This window comes from Chroicocephalus ridibundus, chromosome 7, assembly GCF_963924245.1.
Source record: "Chroicocephalus ridibundus chromosome 7, bChrRid1.1, whole genome shotgun sequence".
NCBI lineage: Eukaryota > Metazoa > Chordata > Aves > Charadriiformes > Laridae > Chroicocephalus > Chroicocephalus ridibundus.
Genome location: NC_086290.1, coordinates 9541502 through 9556766, shown reverse-complemented (window position 1 = coordinate 9556766; position 15265 = coordinate 9541502). Strand labels below are relative to the sequence as shown.

The 15265-nt window shown below is 39.9% G+C and overlaps 1 protein-coding gene across 2 annotated transcripts in view; it reads right to left on the bottom strand.

Annotated features, from left to right (window-relative positions):
- The window catches only part of DPP10 (dipeptidyl peptidase like 10), a 544973-nt gene that overhangs the window by 34952 nt on the left and 494756 nt on the right, over positions 1–15265 (bottom strand). For both annotated transcript variants that reach the window (XM_063341611.1, XM_063341610.1), the window contains exons 10-13: positions 13077–13174; positions 3768–3891; positions 1607–1645; positions 181–288 (exon numbers count right to left, since the gene is read on the bottom strand). In XM_063341611.1, the coding sequence (XP_063197681.1) occupies positions 181–288; positions 1607–1645; positions 3768–3891; positions 13077–13174 (369 nt within the window). The remainder of the gene's footprint in view (positions 1–180; positions 289–1606; positions 1646–3767; positions 3892–13076; positions 13175–15265) is intronic.

Genomic DNA, 15265 nt, shown 5'->3' with positions numbered 1-15265 from the left:
CTCTGCAAGAAGTTATAAATATGTCCCTCTGCACCAAGTGACAACCTGGACAGGACAAATGACCACGACACAAGTGTTCAGACTCTACGGAAGTACAAGCCTTTCCTTGGGTCTTGTGTCCCCGGCAAAAGTCCTACATGACCACTAGCATATTAAAAATAGCCTGAACCAAAACCTTACCTGAACAATAAACATGGCTATGTGGTGAAATTCACCCCGGCCTCCCTGCTTCACTGGGACAGTCATGAAGAACTTACTGCCGTCCTTGGAGAAAACTGGTTCTTCATTCTACAAATGTAAGATTGTGTTAGCTTGTGACGCTTTCCATTAAACTTCTCAACAAAACATCAGCTTCGGTGGTTTTGTCTCCTCGGTTTCGGTAGTTGCTATGCCCATAAGACAACCGGAGAAAAATCCTTAAACATACTCTGCTAAGATTAACAGAAAGATGGTGGCTAACGGTAACTGTAGTTCATACTAGTAGGTACCATTGTGCAATCCTGTCCTAAAGCACGGGTTACAGCCCTTGCAGAACTCTCCCTCCCAATGAAAGGTCTGGTAGTCTGATCCCTAATGCAGTGGGACTTTCCAGGATACATTCCTTTTCAGACATCCAATTAATGACAGAGATAAGTCCTACTAGTGATGAGAAGAACAAATGTTTCCATGGTCTGGACTCAGTAAAACATTACTGAGTACACGCTTAAGGCTCACTGATTTTGATAAAGTCATATGTAAAAAAATAAGCACATTGAAGTGATATTTGGAATCATGATCTTACCATAAATTGTAGCCTGATGTGATACCATCTCTCCATGTCTAACTTTACACAGAAATATTAAAGGAAAATGGCTCGCTATAAAAGCATAGATTTTTTAAAATGATTTCTCATTTGCACATTGCAAAATGAAGCCTGAAATGTATTTTAAATAGAATGTGTTTCATCCATTTATTGGATAGCTCTTCTGAAGCTATGAAAATGGAATCATTTGCTGACATATTAGTTCAACATATTGTTCAGGGTATGAATTCAGAAATATTCTTATGCATTCCAGTTATAGCCCATATGACCTCTAATCTTTGAACTCCTTTGGGTTAAATTTGGTGATGTTACTTTTTAATCAGAAAAAAACCAGCAGAGTATATAGGACATGCTTGGAATGGGATTCATCTGATCTATCTTCAACCATCCAAGATTTAGGTAGTTAATCGGCTGGTCATCTAAGTGCTTACTTAACTGAATGCAGAGATATTGGAAACTGAAGGGAATATTAGCTCTGAAACCCAGACAGGTGTCTCAGCTCAAAAGGCTGAATTGCTCGCTGGAAGCGTGTACCTCTTTCCATCACTGACACGGTCAGCTAGGTAGTGAACTGTCCTCTGTGTGATGCTAAGGGACAGGATTCCCACTAACAGAGAAACAAGCTGCCATCTGAATGTTTACACAGACACTGCTATAATCCTCAGCTGTTAAATTAATTTAGGATCCTAAAAACTATTCAACTTTAAAAGGAATGGATTTTAATAGCTTATAAAATAACATTAGATAAAAATGACAATGAAGTAATTACACATTATACGCCCAGAAACAGCATTTATACTATACCTGTTTAGGAAGCCACAGGTCTGACTGCATTTCATACTTCTAAAAAAGAAAAAATTGCTTTTATGGAGTAGCTAGAGATCAAAAATATTTTACACATTCAGCAAAAGGTCTCTAGCTATTTCATGGGTTTTTTTCTACTTTGTTACAATCTTCAGATCTCTTCCTTGGCACTTACATTGAAACAAACGATAATTTAATTACAAAGTCAGCTGCTTTATTCAGAGTTTTTGGTAGAACACCACAGGGGACCTAAGAATGCCTTTTTCAGTCCTTTCTGATTAGCTATCAAGAAGCTTTACACAGGCAGTTCTATTTGTTTTTTACCTCTAGGCATCATCTGACAACTGGATATTTTAGGTCCTTCATCAACACTGGGCAACCAGCCAGCATCAAGCTCAAAGTGTGAGACCTTTTGAATTCACAATCCCTTGCTTTAATGGGTTGTAGTGTGGCATTAGTGAAGAGAAAAAAAGTAAATGCAAATGATTGTTTTTATTGGTCATACTCATATCATGCCATCTAAAAAAAATCCCCAAATACCATGCATACATTGTTGGAAAAAATACAGAATATACGTCAACTGTTGTAAATTGTCACAGTCACACTGAAATAATGAAAATTTATTAGTTTTAGAAGCATCTGTAAATATATGGCCTGGAAAATGAAAAATCTGTAGCTACTATAGCAGCTGCTTTTTTGCAGTACTTTTTGGAATTGAGAACATGTGCAAAATGCTAAAATAAAATAATAAAAAAATAGGTTAACAATTGAAATCAAATGGTGGGATACAATGTTAAATTCTCACAATACGGCCTTTCCTCATCCATTACTGAATTCAAGAGCATCACCTTATCCCAGCAGATGAACTCTACGGGGTTACAAGCGTCAGCCTGGTCTGAGCTGTGCTCATCACGGTGACGCTGCATCGCTATCCCTTCTCACCCACCTACAAGGTCCTTCACTGCACTTTATTTCTTCTGGAGTGGGATTCTCAATCTCCCTCTCTTTTATTATGTCCTGGATCACAGCTCCTTGGATACCTGCTTCAGGCAAGTCCAATTGACCTTGGAGCACACAAGGGTTTCCTTTCAGAAGTGACTGCTCACAGGGGCTCCTGATCGACTTTCTTAATAAAGGGGCACAAAGCTTGCAGGAACAAGGTAAAAAGCAACCCAATCAACAAATCTCCATGTTCACAATCTTAATCCACAGTATGGGGACTTATTCGCAGTTTCTGAGTCAGGAAAAGCAACCCGCACTAAGTAGCAGAAAAAGCAGAGAAGCTCGGAAATAATTCCTAACACTTCAACATGACTGACTTCAGCAGCAGACACTGATTGGAGCCTTTTGACTCAGAGGGCAAACTTAGACCTACATTAATCATTCATAACCATTTACACTGCCAAATTATACCCTCTACTTTGGAGCATCTGTTGGTGATGATATTAGCATGTTTAGAAAATATTTATACTTTTAGCTAGTTCTGGGAAGAGACTGTGACTCAGAATGGGAAAGTGGCCAACTGCATTCAGGATGCAAGACTGACTGTGAAAATGGAGAGATGTAATGCAGGAGTGTCAGAAGTCGAAGTCTGAGTCAAGGGATGGGATGGGGCTGGATCCACATAGAAAAATGTATTTCAGCTTGGCTTACATTCAAAATGAAATATCCCCGTTGCCTTTCAAATTTATTTTTTTCTGAAGCTATTGAATTCTGCTATTGAATTTGCAGGAATTATCAGAATTTTACACCTTTTCCTTAAACATATGTAAGCTGTGAGAGACAGAAAGATCTGAAATTAAACTCTGTAGGGGGAGAGAGGAGAAACCAGGCAGCTGAAAATATCTGACGGAAGACAAGCTTGTCACTGCGCTAGCTATATCCAAAGTACACCATGTTCAGCAACTGCAGTTTCCACTGAAGTTAATGAATGAACAAAGCTTAGTAATTCTAAAATGTCACTCAAAGTTGCTAAGTGCATGAAATCATCTCACCAGATTTGGAATTTTCTCACATCCATTTCCTTCCTGTTGACTAATTATATTCAACTTGCAGCTACTGCATCTGCAAACTGATTTCCAAAAATCTTTTTTTGAATATGAAAGCAAAATGCAGGAAGAAACCTTGAAAAGAGAGCACAGGAAAAAATCCAACAACTTACCCTGCTGCAAGCCCCAGTTGTGGTTTCACAAACGGTAAGGATGGAGATATTCTGAGGTCTGTTTAACCATCTCACCACAGCCTTGGTGTTGCTTATCCATTTCACCATGGTGATGTAATATTCCCTAAGTAAACATTTGAAAACACAACGTTCGGATCATTCCTATTTCAGATTAGACTCTTTTAAAAAAACATATATACAGTTCATCAACTGCTGGAATTTTATCGCATGACAGTATCAGTACTGAGGGATGGAGAAAATAACCCCAAACACCCAGCATCCGTGTTCCTACAAGTGGGAAGGCTCAGTCCTAGTGTGCTGTTCCCCTGGGAGATTTGTACTGTTAGCACCTCCTTCTCACCCATTTGTAATATATAAACTTTACCATCTGAGAAACACATACTCGTGAAACATACGTTTGCAAATACATGTGAACCATGTACTTTTTGGCCAGCTTAAAAACGAACACCAGATTCCAACAGAAGCCAGTATTTTCCCATACCAAATACCTCCAGAAGACATGTCTTTGCAGAAGAATCCAGCCCTACTGCCAAACAACCAAAAAAAAAAAAGGTCTCTAATATTAGACGGTAGGCAAGACCACTTCAAAATGTCACTTGTTATAAAATAACAAGTATTTTATAATGGGACTTCTGCACAAAGGGAAGTCACACTCAGTATCAATGCGTGTCAGCTTCCGTTTTAACAAATAGCTCGTAGTATTAGCCAAGTTGTCTGTCCCTCAGCGACTTCGGCTGAGCAAGGGAAGCTTCCTAGGCAGAGGCTCATGGTATGGATTATCTGCCTCCCTCCTCCCCAGATCCCGTTAGGCTGTCAGACTGGGGACGACGCAGAGGAAGACCTGTTGCAGCTTGTCATCCAGCCAGGCTATTTGCTTCGCTTCTCTACTGATGGCAGCTGGCAGCTTTCACAGTCCAGCTGAGTTATGTGCAGCAGTGGAGCGAACTTGTCTGGAAACTCAGCCCCCCTTAAAAACAAGGGTCGTAGCTTGCATATAATTAGGCTTTTAATTTAATGCTGATGGAGATCTTATTACTCTTTGACAACACATATTTAATTATACATTCAAAAGACTTCTTACTAGATCAAAGAGCCTAAGCAGCGCCAACAGTAAAGTTGTGCACAACTCTGATGCTGCCCACAGGAGACAGCAATTCACTGCAGCTTCACCCAGCTTTGCCCTGGCGCTATGTTTGAAGAATATAGCTGAACTACCCAATATGCAGAACTTTCTTTTGGCTTTCATGTTTGACTTTAGGTAAGACAGGTATTTTCACATGTGGATACCAGAATGATGACTAGAAATGGTGACTTCAGGTATATTCTGAGTCTAACACTTAGGTTTTTTTGGTTTAAAAAGCTTTTTAACTTACTGAGGAGCAAAAAGGTATGCCAAAAGTAACACAAGATTTAACATGAGATCAGATGACACAGACAACAAAGCAATGATCCAACAAAAAAAACAAAGAGTGCAACACCAAATCTCAGGTAACTGGTTCCCCACAGCAGAACTCAAGAAACGAGAGTTGAAAACTTCTCCCTCTGCAGTCATGCCTTCATAAGGCCATCCAAACCCATTGCAACTGTGCATACAGAAGCACAAAAGAGCCAAAGGGAAATGTTCAAAACATCTATATAAGGATTTCCTCCCTCTACTGGGACTTGGACACCAAAGAAAGACAGCATCCACTGACAACAAAGCCCAAGTTATCCCAGAACCAAATTCTACAAAATAGAGCCTGAGCTGTTCCATTTGAAGAAGCTTCGGTGAGGGATGGAAACAGGAGATTTAATCATTCAGAATCCGGCTGATATACTAATTAATAGGCCAAATCAAACCATAACATCATCTTCCATCAGTAACATAAACTCCTTGTTCGCTGAAGTGAAAGCAAAAGATCATTTAAAAACTCCTTTTTTTCCCCCCGTTCCATCAACTGTGCATAAAAATGTGTTCAAATTTCACTGTATTATGACTTGTTTATCAGGAACGTAGTGTAGTGTGTATATAAATATATGTAGAAGCACATACCCTTCTGAAATTAAATACTGTCTCCAGGTAATTTTCCTTTGTAATTCACAGTTTTGCAGTTAATCTATTGTTTCATAGATACAGTGCACATACACACACACAGAACAGTGTTGTTGCAGGTCAACAGATATAATCAAGTAGAAGTTTGTTGAAGAAAATCGTATGTTTTATTAGATTAGCTGATACAGTTGAATAAAAACAGAGAAGCCTGCAGGGCAAAACCTGCTTTAGTTTTGAGGAAGCTGCTATCAGTTTGTGTCTCCAAATGTATCAGGCTTTTTTGGCAACTAATCTTTTGTTCTAGTAATGAAAATAGGCACTCTCTCTTTCCCTCCAGATCCAAATACGCAAATGTACTGGGATTACTAGACCGTCCGCATCTGTACATACATTAAGTTTCCTCAAAACATCAGTTCAAAGAGGAAAGACTGTGATCGCTTTCTGGACAAACGACTGAAGCAAGATATTAAATAAAAATTTACACTCGTTTTAGATCCTCAGTTTGATACCCATTTAATTAGGTGCTCTACAGCACTTTGCATGTTCAGAGCAGAACTTCCATCCCTGTTTGGGAACGTTTCTTAAATCAGACTCTGGATTAATTTACTGCATGTCCAAAGAGTAACAAACACAATTACTGATCGCCTGTGCAATGTTAATTTAAACTCACTGTGTCACAGAGGGGCTGTGTGGCAGAGACAGAATCCGGCATTCAGTTGGCCCAGTAAGCAGACTTTTCTCTCTTGCTGTGACTTGTTTTATTCAAGCTGTGTCTCCTCACCCCACTCCTAACTTTCTTTTTCCTACACTTTGTGTAGCCAGTTCTAGGTTTTTCCTTATCGATCCCTTTACTCACAGCAGGGCCACTATAAGATGATCACAGGAACCATAAAACCCATTTGTTGATACCCATCTCCTCTATCCCCTCTATCTAGCCCTGACCAGATCTCAGGGCTCCCACTGAAATCCCTGATTGTCAAGAAAATTTAATTCAATCCCTGCCTCATAGACCTGCCTTTTTGTTTTTTAGCCAGTCTCCATTTCATGGTCTAATCAAGTTTAGTTTTTTTGGTTTTAAGTCTCTTTCCTCTCTCATCTCCCCTAGGACTTTTTCCTTTCTGAATTCCAAAGAGATAGCTTTCCTCTTTACGCTGTATAAAAACAGACAGAAAACACTGAAAACACAGAAAAGGCAGTCTCCTTCCACAGCATCCCATGATCAGGCAATATCGAAGGAGCTTCAGTATTGTGAATTGTGAGTGAGCATCACTTGCTTTACTCTATGTTGTATTGAACCAGGCAACGCATAAAACCAAGAGCTTCAAGCTCCTTGGCCAGACAGAGAGCTACTTCTGATTCCACGTTTGGTATTTAAATCTGTTGCTTGGCGTCAAATTGGCCTAAGGCAATTACGTAAGGCAATCAGTACATAAAGAAGGCACAGCTTTCCCTTAGGCCTGTGAACCAGGAACGCGACATGTATACTGCCAGCTCAACAGTAGGAGCTGGAACATCTCACGTGTGCCTAGGAGATGCTGCACACCAAGAAAGGTCAGGACTTGGGGCCTGAGGGGGATGGAGGACATTCAGTGAGAAAAAAAATTCCAACTGCAGGTGTTGAGAAGGCAAATGTCTTTCCTGAGCATATGGCAATTAACTTTTTTCCAAAGACTTGTAACTTGATCAAATCTGGATTCATTTTTCACTGCTGCTAAAACACATGTTAAATAGCAAAGGTGTTTATCATCCTTTGCCAAGCTTGAAGACCCACATTTTTTTTAATCTTTCTTTCCTATAGAATGTTTTCCTTTATTTTGATTATCTCAATTGATACACAGTTCTATGGAGGCAGTTTAACAGTTTGCTAATACATTTCTCTTCACTCAAGAATGTCCTGCACGTCTTTTTTCACTTGTAAATTTTGGGATGCTTGTGACTAGAAAGATACATGTGTGTATCTTGGTGGCTGTTATTGTAAGGGCTTAGCAAAGTCAACAGAGACAATAAGCTGAACAAAGGAAAGGGATTTGCACTGCATTACACTGGAAGCATAGTTACAATCATAATTAAATTTGAACATTAGATACTTAGATTTGAAATAGACAGCCTAACACCACGGCAAAATAGCCCACAGTATTAAACTTAAAAATAAGAAACTGTTCAAGAAAGACAGTCAAATTTTGCAACCTCGTAGCATTCATCATAATGAAGAAATCTTCTCTGACTTTAAGCCAATGAGCTGATTATGAAAGAAATCTGTTCATAAGAATAGCTGGAAGACACTTAACATTTATGGCAATAGTAAAAGGAACCTTACTTTTGTTGATGGTTTTAATAGATTTGGATAATAAATACAAGCCAACCTATCATGCTCTACTAGCTTGCTGGCAGGTTGTTATTGAAGAAGGTAAACAACAGAAACTTGCCCCTTGCACAATGCTCTAGAATATTTACTATATTCTTAAATTATTTATATTGTTGTGCATTGAAAAGCATATGAGAATTTACAGACACTAATAGAAAATGTCACTCTCAGAAACACACGTGGAAAACAACACACTGAGGCATGACCTGCGAGATAGCTAACAGTTTGTTAGTGTTTTGGTATACTATACACGACTTTATCTATGCACACACCAATGGATGTACTGCAGTTTTTTTCTGAGACTAAGCCACAGGTATTTGGTTGGAAGGAGCTTTTCTAGCTCCCCTTTCCACAGGTGCTGGTAGCCACTATCCTAGCTGGGCTAAAAAGCTCTGCTCCTCATTTCCTTGCAGCCATGCAAAGACCATCTTGGTAGCCCACTGACGGACTCTCATCATCCCTCTTGAATCCCCAGACTGGTGTGGGTGATGCTCTGCCTTTACCAGAGATGGAGTGAGTAACCTCCCTCGGTCTGCTGGCCACGCTCCTCCTAGAGTGGTCCAGCCTTGGTGACAATAAGCATGCGCTGTTGTCTTCCATTCAGCCCCAAGGACAAATCCCTCGGCAGGACGGCTGCGTCAGCAGCCAGGTCCCAGCCCCTGCTGACCCTGGGGCTTGTCCTGGCCCACGTGCAGAACTTGCATTTCTTCCCACTGATCAAGGAAGGGAATACCCAACAAACTCCTTGGCATTGTGTGGGAAAGCTTCAATAAAATAGTCTCTGAACATATTTTTATCCTGTAGCCTGTGACTGAATAGATTACAGCCATTTGCCATAAGGTATGATAGTGAATTAATTCTTTACACTAACCTATAGGTATAGTCATTGCCAAGTTACAGAAGAGGGGGGGCAGAAGCGTGAAAGAAGGGACTAAACACAGCAAATCTAAGAAAAGCTGAAAGTAAACCCCAGTTTTCTTAATACCAAATTGCACACATCCCCATCCTTCCCATTTCCAGTCATACCAAATAATCAAATGAGCTCTCTATTCCAAAGCAAGGCTCAGATAAACTGGCTGCCAGAAGTAGAAAACCCAGCCTTTCTAGATTCAAAAGGTGATTTCAAAACTAGAAGTACAGAAATATCAAAATGATTTGGCTGATTTGGAAATGTGTGGATAATAGAAACATTGATAATGTTTGTAAGAGCATTATCTGAATTTATGCAAACTCAATTTCTTAAGTGTTTTCAGTTCCATTACAAAAGATTAATTAAAATCAATAAAAAATATTTAAGTTGATCATACGAATTCAGAAGGGTCTGATTGTATATTTCAGTCTCTTTAAAAGCAGGTGTATATGAAATGAGAATGTGGACGTATAGTATTTTTTCAGTGGAAAAAGTTGAAAGAGGAAAAAGTAAGAGAAAGAAACTGACTTATTTTCTTATAGTGCATTTTAAAACTACCTGGTCAGCAGTGGCTGGGAACCGTGCAGAGCCAACGCAGCTTGCTCGCTGTGGCTGAGAATGGGGACAGCAGCGGACGATCCCCACTCTGAGACTTTCAAGAGCCAACACACGGTTCTAGCAGAAAATTCTTTTCATCCTGTACGGAAGCGCAGCTCTACTCTAATAAGTGAGCTGCAATTTCTTTCATGTGTTATTTCACTTTTTCTCTGTCTTAGCGATTTCCACTTTGGAAAAGAAATTAATTTTTTCTGTCTGACAGGTCTAAACTCAATCATGGGTTTTGAAAAATCAGCCTACATAATTTCTTAATATCATATTAGCATCTTATATCTAAATGTTACTAGTTACAAGGATTCTTTAGGTGGCCTAAGTTAGAGTGGTCCGAACTGACTGTTTGCATACCATATCGCTTTTTCAAGATTTGCGGCAGCAGGCGATTATTAGCTTTCCAACTGGAACTTCGGGAGCTAGCGGTGTATGAATGCACACATATTTCATCTTTCGTGTACATTGGCTTTCTAGGACTAATGAGAAAAAAACCCCGCAGTACAAAATCATGTTTGCCGCTGAAGAAAACATAATGTAATTGTACACGTAGAATAGAAACACCAAGGGGGAAACAGTAACTGCACAGAATACAACCACGTGTTTAAAGGAAAATTGTCAGTCTTTTTGTGGCATTATCTGTGCACAGTAGATGGTAAATTTTTCCACGGAATAAAACTTTCAGGAGTAAATTTACAATTGCTACTGCTGTCTTTGTATCAAAATAACCTGAACAAAACTTAGGAAATATTACTAAGCACCTTTATAGAATCACCGCAAGAAGTAAATGAAGGCAGAACATTGAATTTACCAAATCTTACATCAAGTTCCCAGATGCCCAAAAAAATCACAGAAACAATTTTCTGTCTTCAGAGGTCCTGCACAGCACGCAATCTGGGGAGAGCTGAGAATCTGAATGTTACTTTTTATGGTTATAGATAACAGAAACCCCATTCCCTACCCATTTGTGTGGTTCTTCTGTGTAGGAGTAAATCTCTCCCATAACAGCAGTTAGTTATGCCTTGTACAATGTGTATTTCCAAAACTTTTCTGCCTTGAAAGATCCATGAAACTATATATGATGGTGTCGCATCCCATTTAATTCTGAAAGACTCCCGTGACCTGTTTACTAATGACTCAATAAGGAACCGATTAGAAAGGCACTGAAAAAAACTGACCGCTAAAAGTAGTTACTACTTTTATTAAAAAAGCTAATACTTAAAAAAAAAATAAAATCCCAACCATTACAAACTCCAAAGATTTCCACTCTAGAAAGGCCTGTTCAAAGGTAATTTTCATACCTGTATATATATTGATATATGGACAGACGTATATATGGATTGATGACCAGTGTGATGACTGACTGCTACTCAAATCTAGAGTCAGAATGCAAGATTTACAGTGTATGTGGCTCACAACCATACAACTATCCTAAATTTTACAGCACGGACACTATGCCTTAATAGCTAAAATTAAGATGAAACTAACTTTTTTCCACATTTAAATAGTTTTACTCAGACTTCTGACACAGCACCAAATGGAATTTTAAACATGACTATTATTTCCATTAAACAGCAACCGTATCTTTATCAAGGACTCAAAAAGCTGGCAAAGATGCGCCTTAAGTCTTACAAAAGAAATTGCACTAATTCAGCTATTGCTAGCCTTTGGCTTCAAGACTCAAAAAAGTTTTTAAGATACCAATATTCATTCAATTCACTTTTATTTTCAATCTGCTGGGGAGGAGGAATGAATTCGAACAATCTAGAGTGAAATCATAACATCTGAACAACATTTTCAAGATATTTTTTTTTCTTGGGGATTTACATATTGCTTTCTCATTTCACTTCTTTACAACTCCTGATATTTAAAGGACCAATTTAATGCTGTTTAAGAGAGTTAAGATGCAAATCTTGAAGGCAAGGAGTCTATTTCGGATTTTTCACTATCACTTAAATTAAAGAAGGGTTAGTAAGCAGCAGGAGATTTTATTATGTTTTTCAGTGGTTTATCATGTTTTTCAGTCATCAACAGAAAGAAAATACTTCAAAAAGCACAAATCATTCAAAATAATTCCTTTCACTAACACAATCAGTAAGCATTTCAGCCGACATAAATAATTGCAAGGCATAATTGACTATTAAATTATTCTTGCAATAAATCGAGGTACCTCAATTTGTGTAGAGGAGAGCTACGCCAGCTTAAAATCAGTTGCAATGGTTGTGAAACAGTGCCCATGTTAACATCTTCATTGTTTTGGGAACGATTACCAAAAAATCTTTTGGGTTTTGGAGGAATTGCAAAACCAACTACTATATTCAGAGGGATTTTTTTAGCTAGATGTAGCTTTATGGTTGCCAATCCTTTCCACGTCCTTCCCCATCTGAAAACGCCCTCAGGGAAGAGAGGAAGTTGCACGTCCCTGGCCCTTAGGCTGCAGCCAGGTCTGGACTGTGGTAACTCTTGTGTTGTTATTATTACCTATATTATATAATAATTTAGGGTTAGAAGATCATTAGCATGTGCAATGAAACCACAATGGGAATTTCATCAATACAACTGCAGTTCGACAAACCGGAATAGACATATGGGAAGGGATGAAAATTTTCCTGCCCTTCAACAAAAGTTTCAAGGCATCTCAAGTGAGGACAGGTAATCGGGAGCTCAGCTTAAGGTAGTAACTTTAGCAGAAGGGTCACCAGATGCAGCCAGACCTCAGCTCTTCAGCCCCAAAGTCAAAGGGACTGTTAAATTGGCTCAGCGGTTCTGAAGCAGCTTCTCCTGGAAAACACAGCACAGCCCTTCTTGGTCTACGTGATCTGGTGGCATCGCATCTCACCTCCCGTCACCCTACTGCGTCTGTCAGCCATGACGAGAAATTAAACTTTCCATAGCCTACTGGATTTGAAAACTTCACAATATTTCTCTCTAAATGAGGGAACACCCTCATTACATGTTCTGTGCATTTGTACTACACTTCGGTATTCTGCAATCTCATTTCAGAAACTGAAAGCAGCAAGTTGCCACACAGCCAAGACAGGCTGGGAGCGAATGCAGTAGCAACTTCAGAACCAGGGCAATGTTCAGCCCCTTTGACCACAGCTTAGGATTCTTAATTTCATATATTTCAAGTAAATCGGACCTTCTCATGACGTCAGACATGAGCAAATCCCAGATCCCTGCGATTTTGAAGAGGAGCAGCAATCCAATACAGTTGTATTTTATTTTATCATTATTATGTTCAGCCACAGGGAGAGAGATCAAGTGCATTTCAGTCAAAGATAAGTGTTTTGCTGATGTAAAAAGGCAACCCATTAGCCTCAGAGACAGTCAGGTTAAATTAAACAGGAGTTTCACAACAATGAAATTATATACCTTGATTTAAAGCTGTCAGGTGGCATCAGTTCCAGTGTATGTGCTGGTCCATACAGATTAACTACAAACAGCTTTATTGTTGGGTTTGTTTGACCTGCCTTTGAAAAAAAGAAAATAGGAGCTTTAGAGGCACTGAATCAGTGACAGCTAAACAGAATCACTCACTAACATAATTCATTATCTTTATAATAATGAGAAATCATTACAATTTAGAAATCTTAAATTTAAAAAAAGAATTTTCACAGACATACGAATTACATAGTTAAAAAAATGAAGCATTGAGTAATTCTCTTACTGCCCTTCACTGACGGCAGACCTTCCTGCGCAGAGCAAGAGCGCAACACTGGAAGTGGCTTGGCCCAGTTCCGTAAAGTCAGCTGCAAAATCACAGCCACTTCTAAACCAGGAGTTAAACCCGGCCTCCAGCAAAGTCTTTTTCCAAACACTATTGTTCCTTATTTCAAAAAGCTGTCCTGTATGCGGGATAACATTCCTCCTCTTCCTCCTCTTTCTTTACTGTTTTCCCCCAGTCTTCCATCCCTGGCTTGTTGAGACGGAAACCTCTATTTTTGGCCCCGTTCAGGACGCAGCTGTTTTGGCAGGCCAGCTCTAAGGGAAACAAACTGCTTCTTGTTGCTAAAGGGGAATAAAATGGCAGTTTGATATATATCCACTGGGAAGAGTCTGATACTGGGATTTGTCCTTCTCCCGGTAACACAGCTCATTACTAAAGGAGGTTCCCGAGATGAAGAGAAAGGACTGGAGATAGATGGCAAGGCTCTGCAGGGCTGGCTACTAGTCTCACAGCCCTGTCCCGGCCATATCCTATTCAAGCTTCTTTTCCATGTAAGTCACAGAAGTCACACAACACTATATAGCATCCTTGGGATACGGGGGATGAAAAGCATGTCTCTCAATGGGGCTGACTCCTGTTCAATGTTGGAAGGATAAGATAAAATCACTGATTCCACAGATTTAACCATAATAAACTACAAAGTTGTATATCTGGCTCTTCACAGGGGTATTTAGAAATGCAAAATAGCTTGGCTGAAATACACCCACAAATTCCCTTTAGAAATTTGACTTATCTCAAAATATAGTCTGAATGCTGTAGTCGCTCATTTCTGGGGGACGAGAAAGTGGCATTTGTGTATTTTTACAAGTGCTAAAAAAAAATTTTAAAAACGGATGTAATTAGATTCCTGAAATTTTATTTTATTTTTCATAAAAACTTTTACATTTGCTCAAAAGCAATGTAGTCTTTCAAAAGCATCCTTTGCCTGAAGACAGCTTACACAAATGCAAAACTGTGGAAGAAAACCCCTGAAAGATCAAGTCCTTAGGACACAGCTGCAGTCTCTGTCTATCCTTTGAACCCTACACTGGCTGCACAGTGGTATCCAAGTTCTCTCCCTGGGAGGGCTGCCATGAGTAATGACTATCCAGCATGAGTAGGAGATGTCGAGAGACACTCTAAAGCACGCCTTCACAGCGGGCACGGCCAGATCTGTGCTAGTCCCTGAACACGACGCGCAGAAACGCGGCACTACCCCAGCTCTGGACTCACCAGCCAGCATCACGGGCTGCCAGCCTGAGCTGCTCTCCCTTCAGGGATGTACTGCCCCAACCTCCTGCCTCTGCTACGGATACCCGCAGCGTGCCCTACGGATACCCACGGCATGCCCTACTCTGCTGCGCGGGCACATCAGAGCTAGAGCTCCCCAGCGGTGGCTTCTAGCGCAACACAGGGTCTGTCCTATGTCTGGGAGGTGCCGTGGTCAGTGGGGCGAACACTGAGTGCTCCCGCAGCCTGCAGCGGACTCAGCTGGAGGTGAGTTTTCTACCCGAGCAGAAAACTCTCACATCCACACCTCTCCCTCGGCAGTGAACAGCCTCAACTCTTCCACCTTGGGGTCCTCAAGACAGGCTGAATAGCATAGATGTTGTATAATACCTCAAACATTTGTACAGTAGTGCAAGAAACCTTTACATCGAAACCTCACTTTGTTCTCAATGTATTTAACAGAATTTTAACTTGCTTTTTTTTTTAAGAATAGAGCCTTTGTGTAAGACACACACAGATGTGCCTTATCCAGTATTCACAAGCACATGTGGGTTTAATTTTATTTTTTAATCATAGATATGATTTTCTCCAATGGTTTCATTCTATAATAAAGACCAAGCCTTTT